Here is a 19204-nt window from a genome sequence, read left to right on the forward strand (position 1 = left end):
GTCCAATGCTCAGTCAGGCTGGATCTCATATGTGGTCCCATCTCCACCTTCCAGAGAAAAAAAAGAGGAAAAAATACTTTGGAGAATGATCAAGAGTTGGCTGAATTTACTGAGCTAAATCAAACCCAGCCCAGAAGCTCCGAGCCCCGGGGCTGCAAACTTGTAAGATGTGAAAGGACTCTTCAGAATTTTCCGCCACTCACTGGAAACACTAAATTGGCCCCAGGCTCTGGAGCAGATTTAAGTATCTGAGACTGTGTTAGAAGTAATTGTTAACAATTTGGGGGACCCAGAAATTTAGTCCTGTTAAAAGTTCAAGGAAAATCCTGTCACAGAAATGTGAACTGAATTTAGCCCTCCACCCTAAGGTGTCCTTTAAGCAGCTGGCCATGTGCCCAGCAAGCACCGGGGCCATGCTGAGCTGTGGAGCCCTCTTCTGGGTGATGACATTACACTGTGCCTGCCCTGGTGGAGGAACTGGAAAGACATGATCCCAAATGTGCCAATGACGTCTGGGTGTTGCTGAGGCTTAGGGCCTCTCACTGCCTTGAAGTCACACAGCTAGAGGCTTGCTCGTGGCCTCTGACTCCAGAACCACAAAGCTGGTGGCTGAGGGAAAGAGGAAGAGGCAACTAGGAAACAGCCACCAGCAGTTTATGCCAAATGAGATGAGGAGGCAGGCTATGCCCGAGGAACTTAGATCTGTCGTGTTTGTACGGGATCAGACAAGCTCTGGACTCCCCAAAGGCAGAACAGGAAGTCAAAGATGCTAGCTAAAGACGAATTGACAGCAAGAGCAGCCCAGTAGTGACCGACTTGCTCATGCAAGGTAACTGGGGCTGTCCATCACTTCCTAGCTGGGAAGATGCTGTGGTGGCTTAACTTTCATAAAAGCCCTGTGTAGAAAGTTCCTATTGTTCATTTTCAGACTAAGTAAATGAGAGCCAGGAAGCTTGTGACAGCTGAAAGTCTGTGAGCTGGAGGAGGAAGTAAGGAGGAGAGAGAGGGGAAAGGAGAGATGGAGAGGGTGCATTGACTGACTCTAGTCCACCGGTTGGGCTGGACAGAGGCTAGAGAGGGTGGCCTGTCAGGCCTGTAAGTCTAAGATTGAGTTAGATGTAGCCTAGTGGGAGAGGGAGAACTACTCCTCAGAAGATGGGGATGGGAGAAGCAGGGGAAGGAGAACATCCCCTAGCCCCCCGAATGTAAAAGATAGTCTCAGCGTAGCTCAGAGCAGAGAGGAAGGCAGACAAGATACAAAAGTCCAGGCAAGAAAGAGCACAGTGTGTGCTGACTGGAATACCTGATTCAGGCTCTAATACCTAACACCTTAACTTGACTTGGCCCCCTCATGCTGACAAGCTTCATCTTGCCAACTTTCTCCCCTTGTCGGTCTCTGCCTATTCCACAGAAAACAGAGTCAGGGGTGAACTAACCGAGGCTAGACTGGAGCTTAGAGAAGATCCATATCAAACAGTAGCACATAGGAAGTCACTCCAGCCTATTGTCTATCTAGCCCAGCATCCGCAACCTAGCTCTCGACCACCTCTGAGAGTCACTGGTATCTGACCTTGGTCCCATCTGTATCACATGACCACTATGCTATTACCCAAAGGCTTGCCCTGAGGCTTGCTCCACTGTGGAGCTGTGGTGGCACATCCATTTCTGAGATGCTTGCTAGCCTCCGGGTGGCAGAAGGCCCAGCATCTGACCCAGGGAGAAGGGCGTCTGTGATGCACATATGGAAAAAGAGCAGCAGATGGTGCCCGCCTGTGGGACAAGGTCTCCAGGGAAACTCCATGGTTTGGCCAGACATGTACTGTTCCTCACAGCTCTTCTGGGTCAACCCATACAGCCAGGAGTGTGGGAAGATAATGGGGAATGGTTTCCTAGGATCTGAAGTTGGAGACAACAAACTGAGCCATGTGTAGTTTCCAGAAAAGCATGCCAATCAAGATTGGGGTAGCACACATGCCAACGTGGTTTGATTCCACTTGCCCTACCACCCCAAGTGACATCTCTCCTTATAGTGACATCTCTCCTTATAGTGACATCTCTCCTTATGAACCCAGGCAGGAAATAAAAGGCATCTTAGCCTTTGGGATCTCAACTCTTCCTTCTAATACTTCTTCCTCAAAGAACAAATGTTTCTGACAATCACACGCAAAGCACATCTAGGGCCAGGGAACAACTGCCCAGATAGTTAGGAAGTGCCATTGTAAATAGGCAAATCCCAGCTCCCACCTGAATGTGCTCTCTGAGAGGAGGCCAGTAGCATTTCTCCTTGATTGTGTCTCTCCTCGGTTTCTATCCACAGAAGGATGGAGAGCACTTGCTATTCTATCCCCATCTGGTTTTCCTGTTGGTTAGCTGTCTATTCACCACCTCTGCTGGTCCAAGTCAGTGGACTTTTCAGTGGACCCAAAAAGACTAGGCTTTGTTGTGACCTTGCTGTGCTCAGCTCTGCTGCATGGCTACTGTGATTGCTTCTTTCAGGGATGAGGTTAGCACAGACACACATGCACACACACACATCCACACACACATGCACACACACACTGCTCTTTACTGCTTTCCGACTAGTCACACTAGGAATAAACTCAGTTCCATGAACAAGGAACAACATGAGGGTCATGAAGAACTAGTTTGGGAAGAGAGGGTCTCCTGTAGCAGGCATCCTTCAGTGAGGATAGCTGATTTCAGTACAGCATCCTACTCAGTCCTAATGCATGTGGGGAGTCTTAACTTTTACCTCTAGAACCGAAGATCCTGACTGGCTGGCTGGTTGGTTGAAGCTTGAAAACAATTCCATTAGAATTTAAAAAGCAAACCTCAGAGCAGATAAGCTGTAAATCTGCACAGCTGTCTGGACTATGAAAACAGAGAAAAGCTGTGCTGTTTGAGTTAAGCTGCCATGGAGGTCAACCATATGGTGGCAAGCAACCACATGGTGTGTCCAGAGAAGGAGCTTTAGAAAAAGAGTAAAGGCCAGGGTATCAAAAATCAAAACAAAATGGGGGGGGGCGTTTAGGTTCTTGTCAGCATCTGAAAGAAGAGAAAGGGGAAAGAAAGAGAAGTTACACTTTCTGTGTCAGGTGGGCTAACACAACAGAACCCCGTGGCATCTTCTAGAGACACCAGGGAGTCAGAGTTCTGGCAAAGAAACATTATCTCATCAAAAGGCTAATTAGTCTGCCTATGTCTTTATCATGACTCAAGGTAAGCATATCTTCCTTAAGTGTGTTGGGGGGGGTGTCACTCAGCCAGGTGATTTGAACTGTCCAGCCAGAATATAAGGCCAGTCCTTAATTTTCTGTGTCATTCCTGAAACTCAGGAACATATATATATATATATAAAACCCATTTTCACAAGAAAATCTGAAGATCCAGTTCCAAAGCTGCCCACAAGAAGGAACTGGACTAAGTTCTAGTCCCCACCCCCTCCTATAGCCTTTGGGCCAGGTGCTCAGGAAGCAGGAAGCAGGAAGCAGGAAGCCAGAGCTGCCATCTCGTACTGCTGCCCAGAGCACCTTTCTGGAAGTGCTGATTTTGAAGTCTCTGCCCTGAGCTGCCCGGAAGTTTCCTACTCTTGCTCGTTTTTTCGACTCCAGTTTTGTTTGTTTCACAGAACATTTCATAGATAACTGCTCTGTGCATAACTCTGATATTAGAAGCCCTGACGAGGGTGTCTAAATCTACCTTCTTCTGGCCCTCAACCACGATTGCTTGCTCGCTTCCTTCCTTGTGGTTTTTGTGGTCTTGGTGTGTGGGAATTCTGAAGGCCCGGGTTAAAGAGTCTGGGAGCCATTCAGCTCACTCCCAGGACTGAACTTAGTTTTCCATTGTCCTTTGTTGCTGTTGGCCGAGGAGCAAATCCCTGATCACTGGGCTCTTGTTAGCTTATGCCTCAGAACAGTGGTGTTCTTCCTCTGCCCCCTGCTCACACCCGAGCTGTGATCCTGCCTTGTGATTGGTTCCTTCTTTTTGGAGTAAAACAGAATCTTATCTGCTTCAAGTAAACCACACATCTCATCAGAAAGTATATGCAGGGTGCTGGAAAGTTATCTCAGAAATTAAGAGTGGTTACTGATTTTGCAAGAGAACTCGATTTCAATTCCCAGCACATATGACAGGCTCACGACTACCTGTCACTCCAGCTTCAAAGGATCCAACACCCTCTTTGAACTTCTTAGCACCTACATGAACATGCTGCCCATAAATTTATATAGACATATACAGATAAATAAATAAATAAAACTTTTTATTTAAGCATATTTAGGAGATAGATACCCTATAGTAATAGAACCCTCTGGTGATATAGTCGGCCAAAAGAGAAGCCCCACTGAAAAATACATGTATAGCTTCTTCTCTCATTCAGCAAGTCTTCTGAGTGCCTAGCTTGTGCTAGGTAGAACTGTACATATCTCTACCTTCCTAGAACTTGCAGTTTGGTTTGTTAGCCCCAAGACCAATCCAGTTCACAGAACCACGAATTAGGAAGAGCTTCCTTTATCTCTCATGGACTTGTGAGCTGTTGACTTCTTACTGTGCACTGTGCAGCGTGTTGGGCACCTGGAATCCAGAGATGAGTAGTCCCTCCCTTAGACTGCTCTTAACCAATGAGGAAAGCTGACATTTTGCAAGGTCGCTTAGGGCATAAAGGAGTGAGTGCCCTGATGGATGTGAAAGACAGGAATGGCAGCTGTGCCAACGGCCAAGTCAAGGTGAGCCCGAGGAGGTGACATTTGAACATCTGGAACTATGCGTGTTGGCTGCCGGGGCAGGTGACTCTCAGTGGAAAGAAGGACTTGGGGAAAAGGTAGAGGTCATGGAGAGGCCTGCAGCATTTGGTAGCACAGATATTCCAATGTAGAAGAAACATGGATGGTGGGAGAATGGGAGAGAAGAGTAGTGTATTTGTGCATTTGTCTTAGTCAGGGTTTTTATTCCTGCACAAACATCGTGACCAAGAAGCAAGTTGGGGAGGAAAGGGTTTATTCTGCTTACACTTCCATATCACTGTTCATCACCAGAGGAAGTGAGGACTGGAACTCAAGCAGGTCAGGAAGCAGGAGCTGATGCAGAGGCCATGGAAGGATGTCACTTACTGGATCTTATGGAGGCATTTCCCCAACTGAGGCTCCTTTCTCTGTGATTAACTCCAGCTTGTGTCAAGTTGACACAAAACTATCCAGTACAGCATTTAACTGTATAGCTGTCTGTGTTTTGTGTGTGTTCATGTATGTTTATTTGTGAATGTGTCTGTCTCTGTGTTTGTATGTGCGTTTTCATGAATATGTGCATTAACTGCCGTCAGCAGCACATCACTCTGGGCCATCAGGCAGGTTCTCCCTCTAACTTGGAACTTTTCTTAGTTTCCTCACTTGCGGTATGACTTATGTGACCTGAAGCCGGTGACTGTACACCCTGCCTGTATTCTGAGTCTATAGATATGTGGCACATGGCGAAAACATGGTTTAGAGACGTGTGGTTTCCAAGTCACCAATATCAATGTCACCTAGGAACCTTAAGTGAGGGTTTGCCAGTGCCTCCACAGATCTGCAGAATCAGAAGTCATTGGCCAGAGCCTAGCAGCCTGAGTTACTATGGCTTCCAGGTTGTTCTCATGAACACTAAGGCTTGAGACCCTGGAGTATCAGCTTTGTCACCCAGCTTGGCTTTTGAGACAGTAAGGTGAGGAGATCGATAGCATTGCCCATCTCTTGGCAAGAGCCTGCATCTGTGACTGGTGGTAACATTGCCTAGCAATAAATCATAGAAAATGGCCTAGAAATTCTTGGACCCTTCCTTCTCTTGGGTCTGTGTGTGTGTGGATGGACCTAGAATATTATCCCTAGCACAGAAGAGCCTCTCAGTGGACTTCTTAACATCCCCATCTCCTCTCTCTGGGCTGCTCTTTTTCCTTTCCTACAGGAAGGCACAGTGAAGACAAGAGTGCCCTAAATTCAGCCTGCCTGGTTTGTAGTCCTGCCTGGTGAGCCTGAGTGTGTCTTTAACCTGATCTTCAGTTAACTTACCCCAGAAGAAAGACTGGTGAGAACCATATTACCCACACTAATGCCCAGTGAAAATCGATCACTACTGGGTAAAGGGACACATGCCTATAATCCCACCACTTGGGAGATGGAGGCGAGAGAGTCAGGAGTTCAAGGCAAGTCTCAGCTACACAAAGAGTTCAAGGCCAGTTTGGGTTATGTGATACCCTGTCTCAAGAAAATGAAACAAAGATATAACACACACACACACACACACACACACACACACACACACAACTATTTCTGAGCTTTCACTTCCTTTGTTGCTGTTGGCCCTGCTCTGAGTCTCCGCTCTCCTCTGTGGGTCTACTCCACGTGGGCCGTAGGATTAGCAATCTTTCTGCTCCCAGTTGGAGCCGGGACTTACTTAGCAGATGAGCACCAAGGAGCATCTCACTTTGAAGACTTGAGCAGCAGGTGTGTGCTTTAGTTGAGGGAGTTTTGCTTTATTTTTCAGGCCCCTCAGGAATCCCTTCTTTAAAAAGTAAAAATGTCCCCCTTACTCTCTGGCTCTGCTGCCACCTGCCATGGTGGCCCCTCCAGACCACAGCTCAGCAGCGACTGGCAGTTGTGCACAGGAACTCTGGAGTCAGAGACCCTCCCATACCCCAGTTCTGCAACTAGACAGTCAGGTGACCTTGAGAATGCTCTTTGGTTTCTTCGTCTATAATATGAGGATAATAATGCATCTTCTTCTTAGGGTGTTTGGGGAGCAAATGAAGTGATATGTGATGTCCCAGACAGGGCAGAAGGATGGAAGTGCGCACATTCCAGCCACACCCCTTCCTGGAAGAGGGTCAGGACATAGAGAGAGGCTGTACCCTTCTTTATCCAGAGAAAACAGCTCAAAGTGCTTCTTGTCCTCTGGGCTCATCTACCATTGCTTTGTCCTTTAACCCTGCACTTGGAGGAAGCCAAATGTTCTGCATTCCCAGGGTTCACCATGGTGACCCAGTCAGCCCTCGGAGCTCTTCTCCTGCTTCCGCCCAAAGAGGAAGCCTATGCCGCTGCTTCTCAGAGAAGAAGGTGGACTCAGGACCAGGTGTGGCAGCATAGAAAAGAAGTGCTCCTTGTAGAAGTGCATCAGGGATGAGTCTCCTTGATTGGGCCACTACAGTGTGGCAGAAACCGGATAGTCCCTTGGCATGCAGCAACAGTGGACTCCCCCCACTGGTCTTCTGGCCCTGCCTGAGAGGCAGGCAGAAGCAGCCTCCAGCTCAGCTGCATTTATCTCCTGGCACCTGGAGGAGGAAATGAAGGCGCAATTAACTGTACAAGGCGGGTGGTTTGTGCAGCTTAAGTTCAGATAAAAAGTTTAATTATCCCTAAGCCCTAATACAAATTAATTAGCCTTCCGTATTAGGGAGGTAAGCTTCCATGCTCTTGCCTCAGCCCAGACATCACTGTGGATTACTGAGAGAAGGGGCGGGAAGCAGAGAGCACCGAATCCTGGATTCCCACCTGTGCAGAACAGACAGCTGCCCTTTGCTAGAGGGTCTAGTGGAGTCCTGTGTCTTGTGCCCAAAACATCACCTTTGTTCTACATTTTGTTTATACTCATTTGTTTATTGGGGGGCCAGAGTGTGCATGTGGAAGTCAGAGGACAACTTGATGGAGTCATTTTTCTCTTCTGCCACATGACTTGAACTCAGAGTGTGAAGTTTGGCAGCGAGCACCTTTACCCACTGAGCCATCTCAGTTGCCCCTGAAAAGGCTTTCTTGCCCTTAAATACTACGTATCTGCATAGCCAGGGTGGTGTTGAGGGGAGCTTGGAATAGAGATGACTCTGTGTTTAAATAATTTTCTAAACTCTGAGTTATTATTTTCCCCCCTTGGTCCCCTCTTCTGAAATTCCACAGAGAAATCAGGCCACATATTTCCACTGGGACTCAAGGAATTATCACCAATTGTGTGCTCCCTACCTGACACACCTGCCCAGGAGGATACTTGCCCCTGGCCATCATGGTTATTACCATACCCTTTGGCTGTTGGCAGGCATGCTGTCTCAGCATTGCCAACTGCACGTGGTCTTTACATGTTGCACTGTGTGTGGCCTTTCTGCCTGTGTGTTCCATGTACATCTCTTGATACATGTCAAGCAGGGGAATGCCATCCTTAGATTTGCATTTTAAGCACATACATCTTTGTATAACATAACAAATCATGTCTACAGGCCTTTGCAAGAGTCCAGCCTAGAACTAACAGTGCCCTGCGTCCAGAGCTTACTTGATAAACTCCTATGAAAAGTGAACACCTTCACAGACAGAAACTCATTTCCTCCACTAGTCTACAAATGTCAGGGCACCAAAAAAAGAAGGCAAGTAATATGCCCAGTGTCACCAGTCAGTGGCAAAGCCAGGTGCTGGGCACTCAGCGGGCAGGCTGGCACTCTGGGACCCAGGCCTTCGATCACTATACCATACTGCTACTACTACAGGTGTGGAATTAGGATGGAGAAGAGGGAGCCAGTTCCAGCTAGGCCTTAGAGCTCTCTTTCTGGACTATCATCAACCCAACCCCACTCCTTTCTTTCTTCTCCTGCCGGGGAGAGGAAGAGTAATGGGCAGAGGAGGGTTGTAGGATGACCCAGATCTAACCTCAGTATTCTGTAATGGGCAGAGGAGAGTTGTAGGATAGCCCAGGTCTAACCTCAGTATTCTGTAAAGGGCAGAGGAGAGTTGTAGGATGGCCCAGGTCTAACCTCAGTATTCTGTAAAGGGCAGAGGAGAGTTGTAGGATGGCCCAGGTCTAACCTCAGTATTCTGTAAAGGGTAAAGGAGAGTTGTAGGGTAGCCCAGGTCCAACCACAATATTCTGCCTCTTGCTACAAGACTTGTCCTTGAGCAAGGTCTTGTCCTCTGTAGACTTTGGTTTCTTGCTCCTGCCTGAGAGCGTGGGGTACTGTAAGCCCCACAGGTGTGGATGAAGTCCTCATCTAGTATAGCTATCATTTGACTCCTTCCCTTCATAACCCCACCCCCCCGGTCCTACTCCTTTGGGGGAAAAATCCTATTGTTTAGGTAGCAGATATTAATATAATTCTGCATCGTAGCCTCCTTCTCTGTGTGGGATCCAGTTAGGCAATCTCCTATAGGTATGTAAGGGTTCCTGGCCTGTAACATGTAACACAGCCTGGAAATGCAGCCATGTACATCAGGAACTGGGGAGACTGGCTCTCTAACCCACCTGCCTGGGTGGGGTCTGTTCCCTCAGTGTCTCCTGTTCTGTCATGATGGCATGAGGAATTCAGAAACTGATGGACAGTGTTGAAGTTCAATTCCCTCATGATTTCATCTTCTGTTTTATAATATAGATTTCTGTCAGCTATGCAAGTCATTGATTATTTGAATCAAATACTGATGGTATCATTTGTCTCTGTTAGGGTTAATCTAGCTGATTTCACCCATGATTACCACCTATGAAAATTCCTTGGACTCCTAAAGACTCCGTTTCATAGTAACTCTGTCATGGAGAAGTTTGGGGGGGGGGGGGAACTAAGCACAATCAGCAATGGCAGCTTGGTCATCATCTTTATTGGCTTCAAATGAAAGATGAGAAAGCAAAAATAATAACCACTGTTGAGCTGGATCAACCAGGAGTAAAGGGGGACCAAACCACTGAGATGTGGGGAAGTTAAGGCTACAGCTAGCCTTCAGCAACAGCCAGATGCCTTCACATTCCACCTGTGGTCCCTTTCTGTGCTTCAGTCCTTTTCTTTCCTAACAGCAGCGCGGTCTTTACCCACTGCAGAGAATGTAGCTGTCAATAGCTCCATAGACTGGCATTTTGAAGCTTCAAGTTCTTTGAAAGAGATTGATCTGGTCCCAAAGGCATATTCTGAACGGTCCAGGAATAGTCCACAATAGCCATGCGTTCGGTTTTGAATGAGTGAGTTTATTGGGTGTGGAGCAAGCTAAAGGGAAAGGAGGAAATAGCGAGGAGCAGGTAGGCTGAAGCAGCAGACAGGTGACAAAACAGCCTCGGATCGAGCACTCGGAGCCTCCAGTAGAGATGACTGGAGTAAGCTGACTGAGAAAGCAGACAATAGATAGAAGCATCAAACCCAGGGCTGACGAACTTGCAGCAGAAATTGACTGGGAGCCATTGCTGAGGCAGACAGCTGGGGTTCTTGACTGAGAGAGTCCCGGGGAAAATGGAGCACCCATATAGATGAGGTGAGGCTTCTAAGTAAAAAAAAAAAAAAAAAAAAAAAAAAAAAACAACAAACAAACATCATCGTATTGGATGCTTACACTCATTCAGCAGAGACAGGCAGGGGAGACTGAGGCAGTCAGCTGCAGTTCCTGATGAGAGTCCTGAGCAGAAAGACCCTTCCATCTCCTCTGTGGTTGGGTCTCTGGCTTCTGGTTCCCACTGTGTGCGTTTTATGGTGTAATAGAAACAATAACAGCCTTGGTGGGAAACAGTTATCTTCTAGCTGTTCTCAAAGGTACAACATTTTAATGCCTTTAGCTATTTTGCTGATTTTCTTTCTCCTTATTACAGAGTTGTGAGGGAGTAACCTGGTCTAAGAGAACTTTGTAGAAGACAAGGGAGGGCTCCTCATTCCCGAGAATGCTTTCAACAAGCTTAAGTAGCACATGCTAACATGCTAATGTGATGTATACTACAAGATACAATCCAAAAGAGGTAGGAAGATGCCAGCACCACTAGCCATCCGAAAAATGAAAATCAAAAGGCACTGAGTTCCCACTCTTTTTACTCACTACAGAAGCCACCATTACAGAAATTAACAAGTGTTATCTTAGATAAGGGTACATCAGACCCCATAGTTATCACTGATGGGCTTATAAATGTTACTCTGTTCAAAACAGCTTGGCAATGCCTCTGTTAAGCATTACCATGTGACCCTAGCTCATGAGAACATGGCCTTAAAAGCTAACACACAATTGTTCACTAGTCATGAAGAAGCACCCTGCAAAATTGGTAAACCTTGGAAACAACCCTGTTGCTTGTCAGCTGATGACTAGCCTCACAAGTGAATATTGTGGAGCTATAAGAAGGAATTGAATCTTGAACATCCTGAATAAAAAGATGTCAGACACAAAGGCCACAAGTTCTGTGGTTCCAAAGTAGGGAAGTCTACAAAGACAGCCATTAGTGGGCTATAAATGTTCTCAGACTTCCAATGTGTGGTTCTGATTGGTTATAAAGGTGTCACATGGGTGGGATATAGCTCAATGGTGGGATATTTGTGTAGCATGCAGCAAGCCCTGGGGGTTATTCTCCAACAGGTATATACATAGTAGAAATAAGAAAGGAGAGAGGGAGGGGGGATAGAAGGAGAAGAATGGGGAGGGAGGGAGGGAGGGAGGGAGGGAGGGAGGGAGGGAGGGAGGGAGGAGGAGGAGAAAGAGAAGTAGTTCTCAGAAGCAGTTTGATGGTAGTGCACTTTAATTAGAATGTATAGCCCTGGATTTGATTCCTGGTAGAAATAGACAATTACCACACTATAGACAACTTACAGTTACCCAGACATGGAACTAATTTTTTAAAAATTATCACAGTTCTAAGGATAGGAAGCCCATTCTATAGGTGGTATAAGCTCAGGTTAAATAAACTGTCCAGGGTCATCTGACTAGTTAGTAAGTCATACTGGCCCAGGATGTAAGCCCAGATCTGATTCCGGCTCTTCTCCCAATTATTAGGTCGTGCTGCCTCCCTCTGGCTTTATACAAGATGCTAGAAAATTCTGGAACACACTACTTTAGATCCCTTCTTTATTTCACTAATGTTTACGCCTTCACTAAAGGAGACCCTCCTAACAGGGCTGTGTACTTCCTTTGTTGGCATATGAGCACTGTTGGGTGTCTTGAAGGAATGCCAGACTAGAGGTGGTTTCTCAGCCTCTTCTAATCACTTCTGCGTCCCTACTGCATTCACACCACTTCCTCAAGCTTGTCAAGAATTAAAAAAAAAAAAAACTGGGGCAAAAAGACATCCTGCAAAGTCACGACAGGATGGGCCTCTAGCCATCTCCTGATCTGCCAACCCATTAACCTCACTCTCAAAACAAGAAATAAGGTTAAGTTGGCAAGATGTGTGCATAACAAACCAAACACGGCTGATTTTCCAAGAGTTCACAAGCTGTCCGCTTAATAATCTGCCTTTGAATTCTGCCAGCGACCTGATGGAAGAAATGATGGAGTCCAAGCCTGTCGGTTTGTGGTTTCTCGATTTCAAAATACCAACAAAGCCATTGTAAGCCTCTAGCCTCTTGGTGTTTCTCTGCTGCGCTGTGATCAGAGATCTCATGAGGTGGTTCTGCAGCCCTGCCCGTATTCCCTCCCATCTCCCGGTAGGGCCGAGTACATCACTGAGGGAATCAACTAAGTCCAGCTAGGTGTATGCCCACTCCCACCCCCAGACTCCGAGCTCCAAACCCTTCTGATGGGCATAGGTCCCAGTCTTCTTCGTATGAGATACATTCCTCTCAGCAGAGTGGAGCCGTTCTGTTTCCTCCATTGGCTGCTCCCTCAGACCATCTGTCCAGCAGTGGCTATAGCTCCCCTCCCTGTTATTTCTTCAAATGTCTAAAGCAACCACCATGTTCTGTTCAGGATTCTCTCCAGTGCAGCCTTCCTGACTCCCGCCTCTGGCCTGCCATCTTTAGCTCCCTCGGCGGTGGAGCGGTAGACGCCTTTCGGTCTGTCACGTCATCTGAAAAGCTCAACTAATATGATCTATTGCACGGAAACTGCTTGTCACCGTCACTGGGACTGTGTGCATTTGAAACGATTAACTATCTTTAGAGCTCCCAACCAACAGAAATCATGGTTTCCAGAATGCCTGCAGAGAAGCGAGTGTGTTTAATGTTCATTGGCTGCATATATCAAGTAAGACCCTAACACTGGTTGCTTGTGTTATTCTCTCTTTGTAAAAGAACCTGAGGTCCAAAGTAAAAACCCTTCAAGATCACACAGTGATTTAGTGGTGGCCTAGGAGGGTCTCAGTTTAGATTGTCTTAGTAAAAAATCCAAGCTCTTCCCCCTCCCCACATTTCCTGAGTGTCCAGGAAAAGGCAAATGTGGTCACAAAAGGATCAGAGCTGGTTCTAATGGTAGCATGTGTCTGAGACAGCTTAAGCCAGAACCCAGCACTCTGTTCAGTGAGAAGGAAAGGGGAAGAAAACAGTTCTTAGAGCTACTCCCTAAGTATTTGAGGGGCTTCTCTGCAGTCATTTATGCACTCATTCACTTATTCATTTACCCAACACGTGTTAACCCTACCCTGTTCACAGTCCTCAAGTTTTCAGGTAAGGAATTCAGGCTTCCAACATGGCTAACCTGTGTCCTTCCACATCCCCTGTGGGACCCCAGGACACATGGATCCCCCTCAGTTTCCTTGACTTTACGTTTCATTGTTTTAGCAGAAAACAGTCCTCCGGAATGCTGAGGCTGTTTCTACTACAAACACAAACGGCTCAGAGCTTTGGCCAACAGAATCATCATAGTTTTTTTCTTCACAAGGCCTTTAAAGTAGTTCAGTAAAGAGGAGTCTAAACACAACTGCTGTGCAAAGCATTGTACTGATTGCAGGGAGGAAGCTCAGGCCCGCCTGCCTGGGGCTGAGCAAGGGCTATGCCATATTGGTTCCAGGGGCAACAGCCATCATGTGAAGCACTTGAGAGTTCTAAACTGCGAGGAGCCCAGCATTATTTCAAAGTAGCTAAAGGGGCTGAGTGTCAGAGACCAGGCACATCTCTGAGACAGTATAGTTGGCAGAAAGGAGATGAAATCAAGATGAACAGGTTCCATCTCAACTATGTAACAGCCCCCAGGCCTCAGTTACTTCATGTGGACAACAGGGTAAAGAATTTGAAGTTCACAGGACTCCTGGGCTCATGGGAGGTAAACCCCTAAGAGCTTTGTAAGTTATAAATCTTCACATGAACAGAAGCTGAGTTTTTTGTTTGTTTGTTTGTTTGTTTTGCTTTCTTTGGTATCATACAGAAGAGCTTGGCTGCTCTTCTGTCTCAAACCCACCTGTGACTGCTCATGTGCTGGGACTCAGATCCAAACCCATCACCCACATACTGGATGCTGAATGCTGTAGCCTGTCAACCTCCCCAGCCTTCTGTATATTATCCCCTCTTCTCTGTGTGCAGCCCTGCCGGCCCCTAGATAATTTCTGGAAAGAGCTGTTTATATTACCTGAGGTTTCTGCACCTCCTTAGCCTTCTGCCTGGTACCCCGAGGCCCAGGTTCTTTACGTGGCTGGAAATTACACTTTGCATCTCAGTGAGACCTTTCCTAACACAGCATTCATTTCTGTTCTCTTCATAGAGACAGCCACATGTCACAGGGTTGTTATGACTTTTAATAACTGTTTTAGTTTAATAGACACCTTTGAGAAATTCATTAAAAATAGATTTTGATCATATTTACCCACAAATTTTCCCTTAACTTTTCCCAGATCCACCCTCTTAGCTAGAGTTTCTATTGATTTGATAAAATACCATGATCACAAGAAACTTGGGGAGGAAAATGTTTATTTCATCTCACACTCTTGGTTCATACCCCATTACAGGAGGAAGTCAGGACAGAAATTCAAGACAGGAACCTGGAGGCAGGAAGTAAGGCTGAGCAACGGAGGAACAATGTTTGCTGGCTTGCCCCTATTGACATACTCAGCCTGCTTTCTTATACAGCTCAGGATGACCTGCCCAGGGTCACTACCTGAAGTAACCTGAGCCCTCCCATATAAATCACTAATGAAGAAAACACTGAACAGACTTACCTTTATGCATTTTCTCAATTGAGAGTCCCTCTTCTAAAATGACTTTAGCTTGTATCAGGTTAACAAAAAATAACCAGCACACACCTGTCCTATCTGCCTCAATTTTCTATTACTACCACTACTACAACTACTGCTCCTCCTCATTCTCATCCTCATCCCCAGCATCATTCTTCTTCTCTTCCTCCTCCTTCTCTTTCTTTGGTTGTTACATCAATCAACTTCAATTTGTGCTGTCTATATATTTCTTGGTGTGCAGCCACTTACTAGAGTGTGATCAACCTACCATGAGCCATGTCTTCAAAGAAAACTGACTATTCCTCCTTCTCCAAAAGCCATCAAATGTCCATATCTCCTAAGTCAGCTTTGGGGACTCTTGAAGTACTTCTCACTTCTTTCTGAAGTGTTCACTGGCTTGATCTTGTGGAAGCAAACACAGCTACTGTGAGTTCATGAGCACTTCCATTCTATCATGACCAGACAACACTCTTTAGATTCAGTCGCCCCAACCTCTGGGTCTTATTGTTTTGTCCCCTCATCTATGATTATCCTTGAGCCTAGGGACACAATTATGATTTAGGTGGCAGAGCATGGCACAGTAATCTCTGATCTTGAACAGCTGTATGTTTCCATATCAACCACCATCTACTCACAAAGAAATGTCTCTGACCTTTCATCCACTTGGAGCCACCCCTGGATTGTGTTTGACTTCCCAGGAGCCATATCTTCAGAGAAAGCTGCCGGTTCCTCCCTACTAAAAGCCATCAAATGTTTATAGCTCCTCATTTAGGGGTGGAGACTCCTGTGGATCAGGCCCTAAGCCTAAGCAAAGGTTCTTGGTTGCCTCATAACATTTATTCTGCTTTGTCATTCTTGGCATTTCTTTCCATTGTTGCAGTTTACAGGGTTCACAGCTGGGTAAGACTGTTGTTGACATCCCCCAACCCCAGAATCCCATATAGCACTTTCTAATGCTGTGAAAACTAGCCAGAGGAAGGAAGCTTCCTGGTCAGTACCAACTTGATTGATTTCTCCATACCCTAGGATCAGTGTTTCTGGTGTCTTTAGCAATAGAGTCTTAACAAGTTCTGGTGGCCAACGAAGAGCAGAGGTAATAGGTTTTAGGGGTCTCCGGGACACCTTTGACTGACAACTCAAGGGGAGGTATCACTGGGCTTTTTATTTGGCAACCTAAAGCTTCTTGGAGAAGCATTGATTCCTGTGCATAATAACTATAATTAAACTTCTTTGTATGGTATATATATATATATATGTGTGTGTGTGTGTGTGTGTGTGTGTGTGTATGATATACATGGTTATAAAATAGTAGGTTGCTATATAGCTTTCTCAAACATCCTTGCAGTTGGTCATCCCTCCCCACCACTCCTTGTCCTCCCTCCTATCCCTCTCCCCTGTTAAGCCTCCTCCCCTGTTATTTCCCCTTTCCCTTTCCTATCACTCCTGTTCCACTATCCTCCCTCCCTTAAGATCTTTCTTTCCTTTATCACCAATGGTTCCTTTCTGGGTTTCTGCATTCTACAGATACTCCAAGTTAATTACAAGTCTAAATCTTGATGCTAAAATCCACATATGAGTAAGAACATGTAATGTTTGTCTTCTAGGTCTGGTTACCTTTTTCTCACAGAGCTTTGTCATATGATCACTTACTTGTGTATAGCCTTCCTTCTAGAAAGTCAGCTCTGTGAACATAAGGGGTTTGCTTCTTTTGCTCACTTTGAGATTGTAGCCCTTACTCTTGTGTAGCTACTGTGGCACACTAATGACTAAATGAATATATAAATGAGTGTGCGAGCAAGCAAGTGATTGGCTGAGAAGCCCCACTGGTCTCCCACATGGCCCCTTACTTACATCCTCTCTCTTGTGCCCACCCCTCTCCCTCTCTCTTACAGATATGGAGACATGGTGCCTAAGACAATCGCAGGGAAGATATTTGGCTCCATCTGCTCCCTGAGCGGTGTCCTGGTCATCGCTCTGCCAGTCCCCGTGATAGTCTCCAACTTTAGCAGGATCTACCATCAGAACCAGAGAGCAGATAAGCGCAGGGCACAAAAGGTAAGCCTTAGAAACAGGGTGGGGAGTCAGGCAGCCTTGCCAGGCCTAGATTCTTTGGAGGATTCCTGCATAGACTTCCTCTGGCTCGGAAAGATGAGGCAGTGTCGTGTCCTCCTGCCCACCAATGTCCTCAGTTAGCCCAGTCTGCTGCTATAGAATGCAACAAACCCTCAGGTATTGACAGAACCTGATTGCCCACCTTTTAAGTAGTCAGTTGAACTGACCCATAGCCCCATTTCTATACCCCAGTCATGGCTGCCAAGCAGCTCCTGGCTCCTTCTTGTCCTACCCAAGAGCTTACCAGGAAACAAAATGTCATTTTAATATCCTGTTGAGGGCCCTATACAAAACCAAGTGACAAAAATAAATGTGCAGAGAAGAAAAAAATGAATAGTGTAAAAGGAGAAAAGACTGGCCACTGAGTTCTAGGTCAAGTGGAACATCAGATGTTAGTAAGTACCAGGGTGCCATGCAAGTCACAGAACTCAGTTGATGGCTAGAGAGTCAGCATCAGGCCTGGGCAAACCTCTGGGTTCTGCCAAGTCTGCGGTTAGAAGTCAGGTAAGTGAAATACCACTGTCTGCCCATACAGAGCTAGATGCCTGCAGGCTGCTGTGCTCAGAAACCCTTCTCTTTTGGCCTTCAGGCTTCTCTCTGGGACAGCAGAGCCACACCACAATCCCAAGGCATCATCCAGAGATGCTTCCTTCATAACAAGGATCCTGTGTTATTTGCCTTGCTGTGACAAATACCTGTCATATACAATTAAAAGAAGAATGACTATTTGGCTCACAGTTTCAGAAGGATTAGTCTTTCTGCTTGGCCCTCAAACATCATGGCAACAGTGGGAGCACATGATGAAGATTGTTCATCATCTCTTGATGGACAGGTGACAGAGAGGAGGGAAATGCCAGTGCTCCACTCTCTTTCTTTTCTGCCTTCTTTTTTTTTTTTAATTTGAGCTCACAGCCCATATGACAGCATCATTCACATTAAAATTGGTCTCTCTCTAGACAACATAGATACTCCCAGAGTGTACCTCACCAGTCTCCTGTGTGATTCTAAGTTCAGTCAAGTTGGAAAAGACTAGATGATCAGGGATATCTGAGGGGAAGTGTCTACTTTCCTTTAGATCTGGGATGAAAAGATACTCTAATTGTCTAAGGCTCTGGAGGTCATGCCCTGTGTCTCTGTGTACACAGAGGTCTGTCTCCGTACAAAGGGCAGAAGGACACCTTATTGGAAAATGAGCTTAGAGACAAGGATTTTGCTCTCTGAATTTTATTCTTTCTTCCATCCCTTCCCTTCTGCAGTCATTTATGTAAGTACCTTCCATGTGACAGGCCTAGACTGTTTGCTCCCACTGACAGGAGTAATTCCTGCTATCCAGGAATTACTACTGTACCAAAGAATCTAGACCCTCAGAACAGGTCTGTGCATACTGACAATAACAAAGTTATAAAAAGCCACACGTTTAAGCTAACTCTGAAACAATGGTTGCATAACAATTTACACACAACTACACATGACAAAACACACAATGAATAATATAATCATATACTAAGCCTGTCCCTAAAAGGACCTCTTGTGTGTCATTGTGTCACCTCCTCCTTCCGTTCCTGTCCCCTGTACCCATGCCTGGTCTGATTTTGCCAGGCATAAAGTCTTTCTTCTGAGGGCCTCTGTCCCCTACAGCATCTACCTTCTATCTCTTCACCCAAGGTCAAGGTCTCCCTACTCCCAGACACTCCTGAAATGGAAGTCTTACCTTTCCCTACTCAGGGAGGCCGCTAAATGTGAACAATTACTAAATCTATCACACAGTTCTAAATAAAGGGGCAAAGAAAGACTGACCGCAGGGCCAGGAAATTCTGTGACACATGCTGCCATTGCCCCTCCAAATCCCCAGCAAGCACAGACACTGGATTTTTGAAGGGCTGCTAGGGCTCACAGAAGTGCCAGCTTCAATAGTGAGAGCCCCTCCAGAGGTAGCTGTGCTCTGGAGCCACCTTTCCCTCCCTGCACGCACCATTCCTACCTCTCAAAAAAGCTCATCCCCAAAGAGTCTAAGATGGAATGTTTCCCTCAGACTGTATAAAGCTTATGGTGTGTGATTAAAGTCCGGCAGGGCTAACTCTGGCTTTTTTCCTCCTCTAAACTACTCAAGAAGAGCCCTCCCCAAGCCCTTTCTCTAGCCTTTGAAATAAGTAAATATTTACAGCACTCTCACCTAGCCTGGATACTGTTTCTCCTCAAGGTTGCACAGTTCTGTCACTTCCTGTGAGAGGAAAAAACAATACTACCTGCTCCCAGCACT

General features: G+C 46.2%; 1 protein-coding gene across 2 annotated transcripts in view; it reads left to right on the forward strand.

Annotated features, from left to right (window-relative positions):
* KCND3 (potassium voltage-gated channel subfamily D member 3) overlaps positions 1–19204 on the forward strand; it is a gene marked incomplete at both ends in the record, with an annotated part of 204757 nt that overhangs the window by 177210 nt on the left and 8343 nt on the right. For both annotated transcript variants that reach the window (XM_080916556.1, XM_080916557.1), the window contains one exon: positions 16725–16887. In XM_080916556.1, coding sequence (XP_080772682.1) covers positions 16725–16887 — 163 coding nt within the window. The remainder of the gene's footprint in view (positions 1–16724; positions 16888–19204) is intronic.

This window comes from Micromys minutus (genome assembly GCF_963924665.1).
Source record: "Micromys minutus genome assembly, chromosome: 4".
Classification (NCBI taxonomy): domain Eukaryota; kingdom Metazoa; phylum Chordata; class Mammalia; order Rodentia; family Muridae; genus Micromys; species Micromys minutus.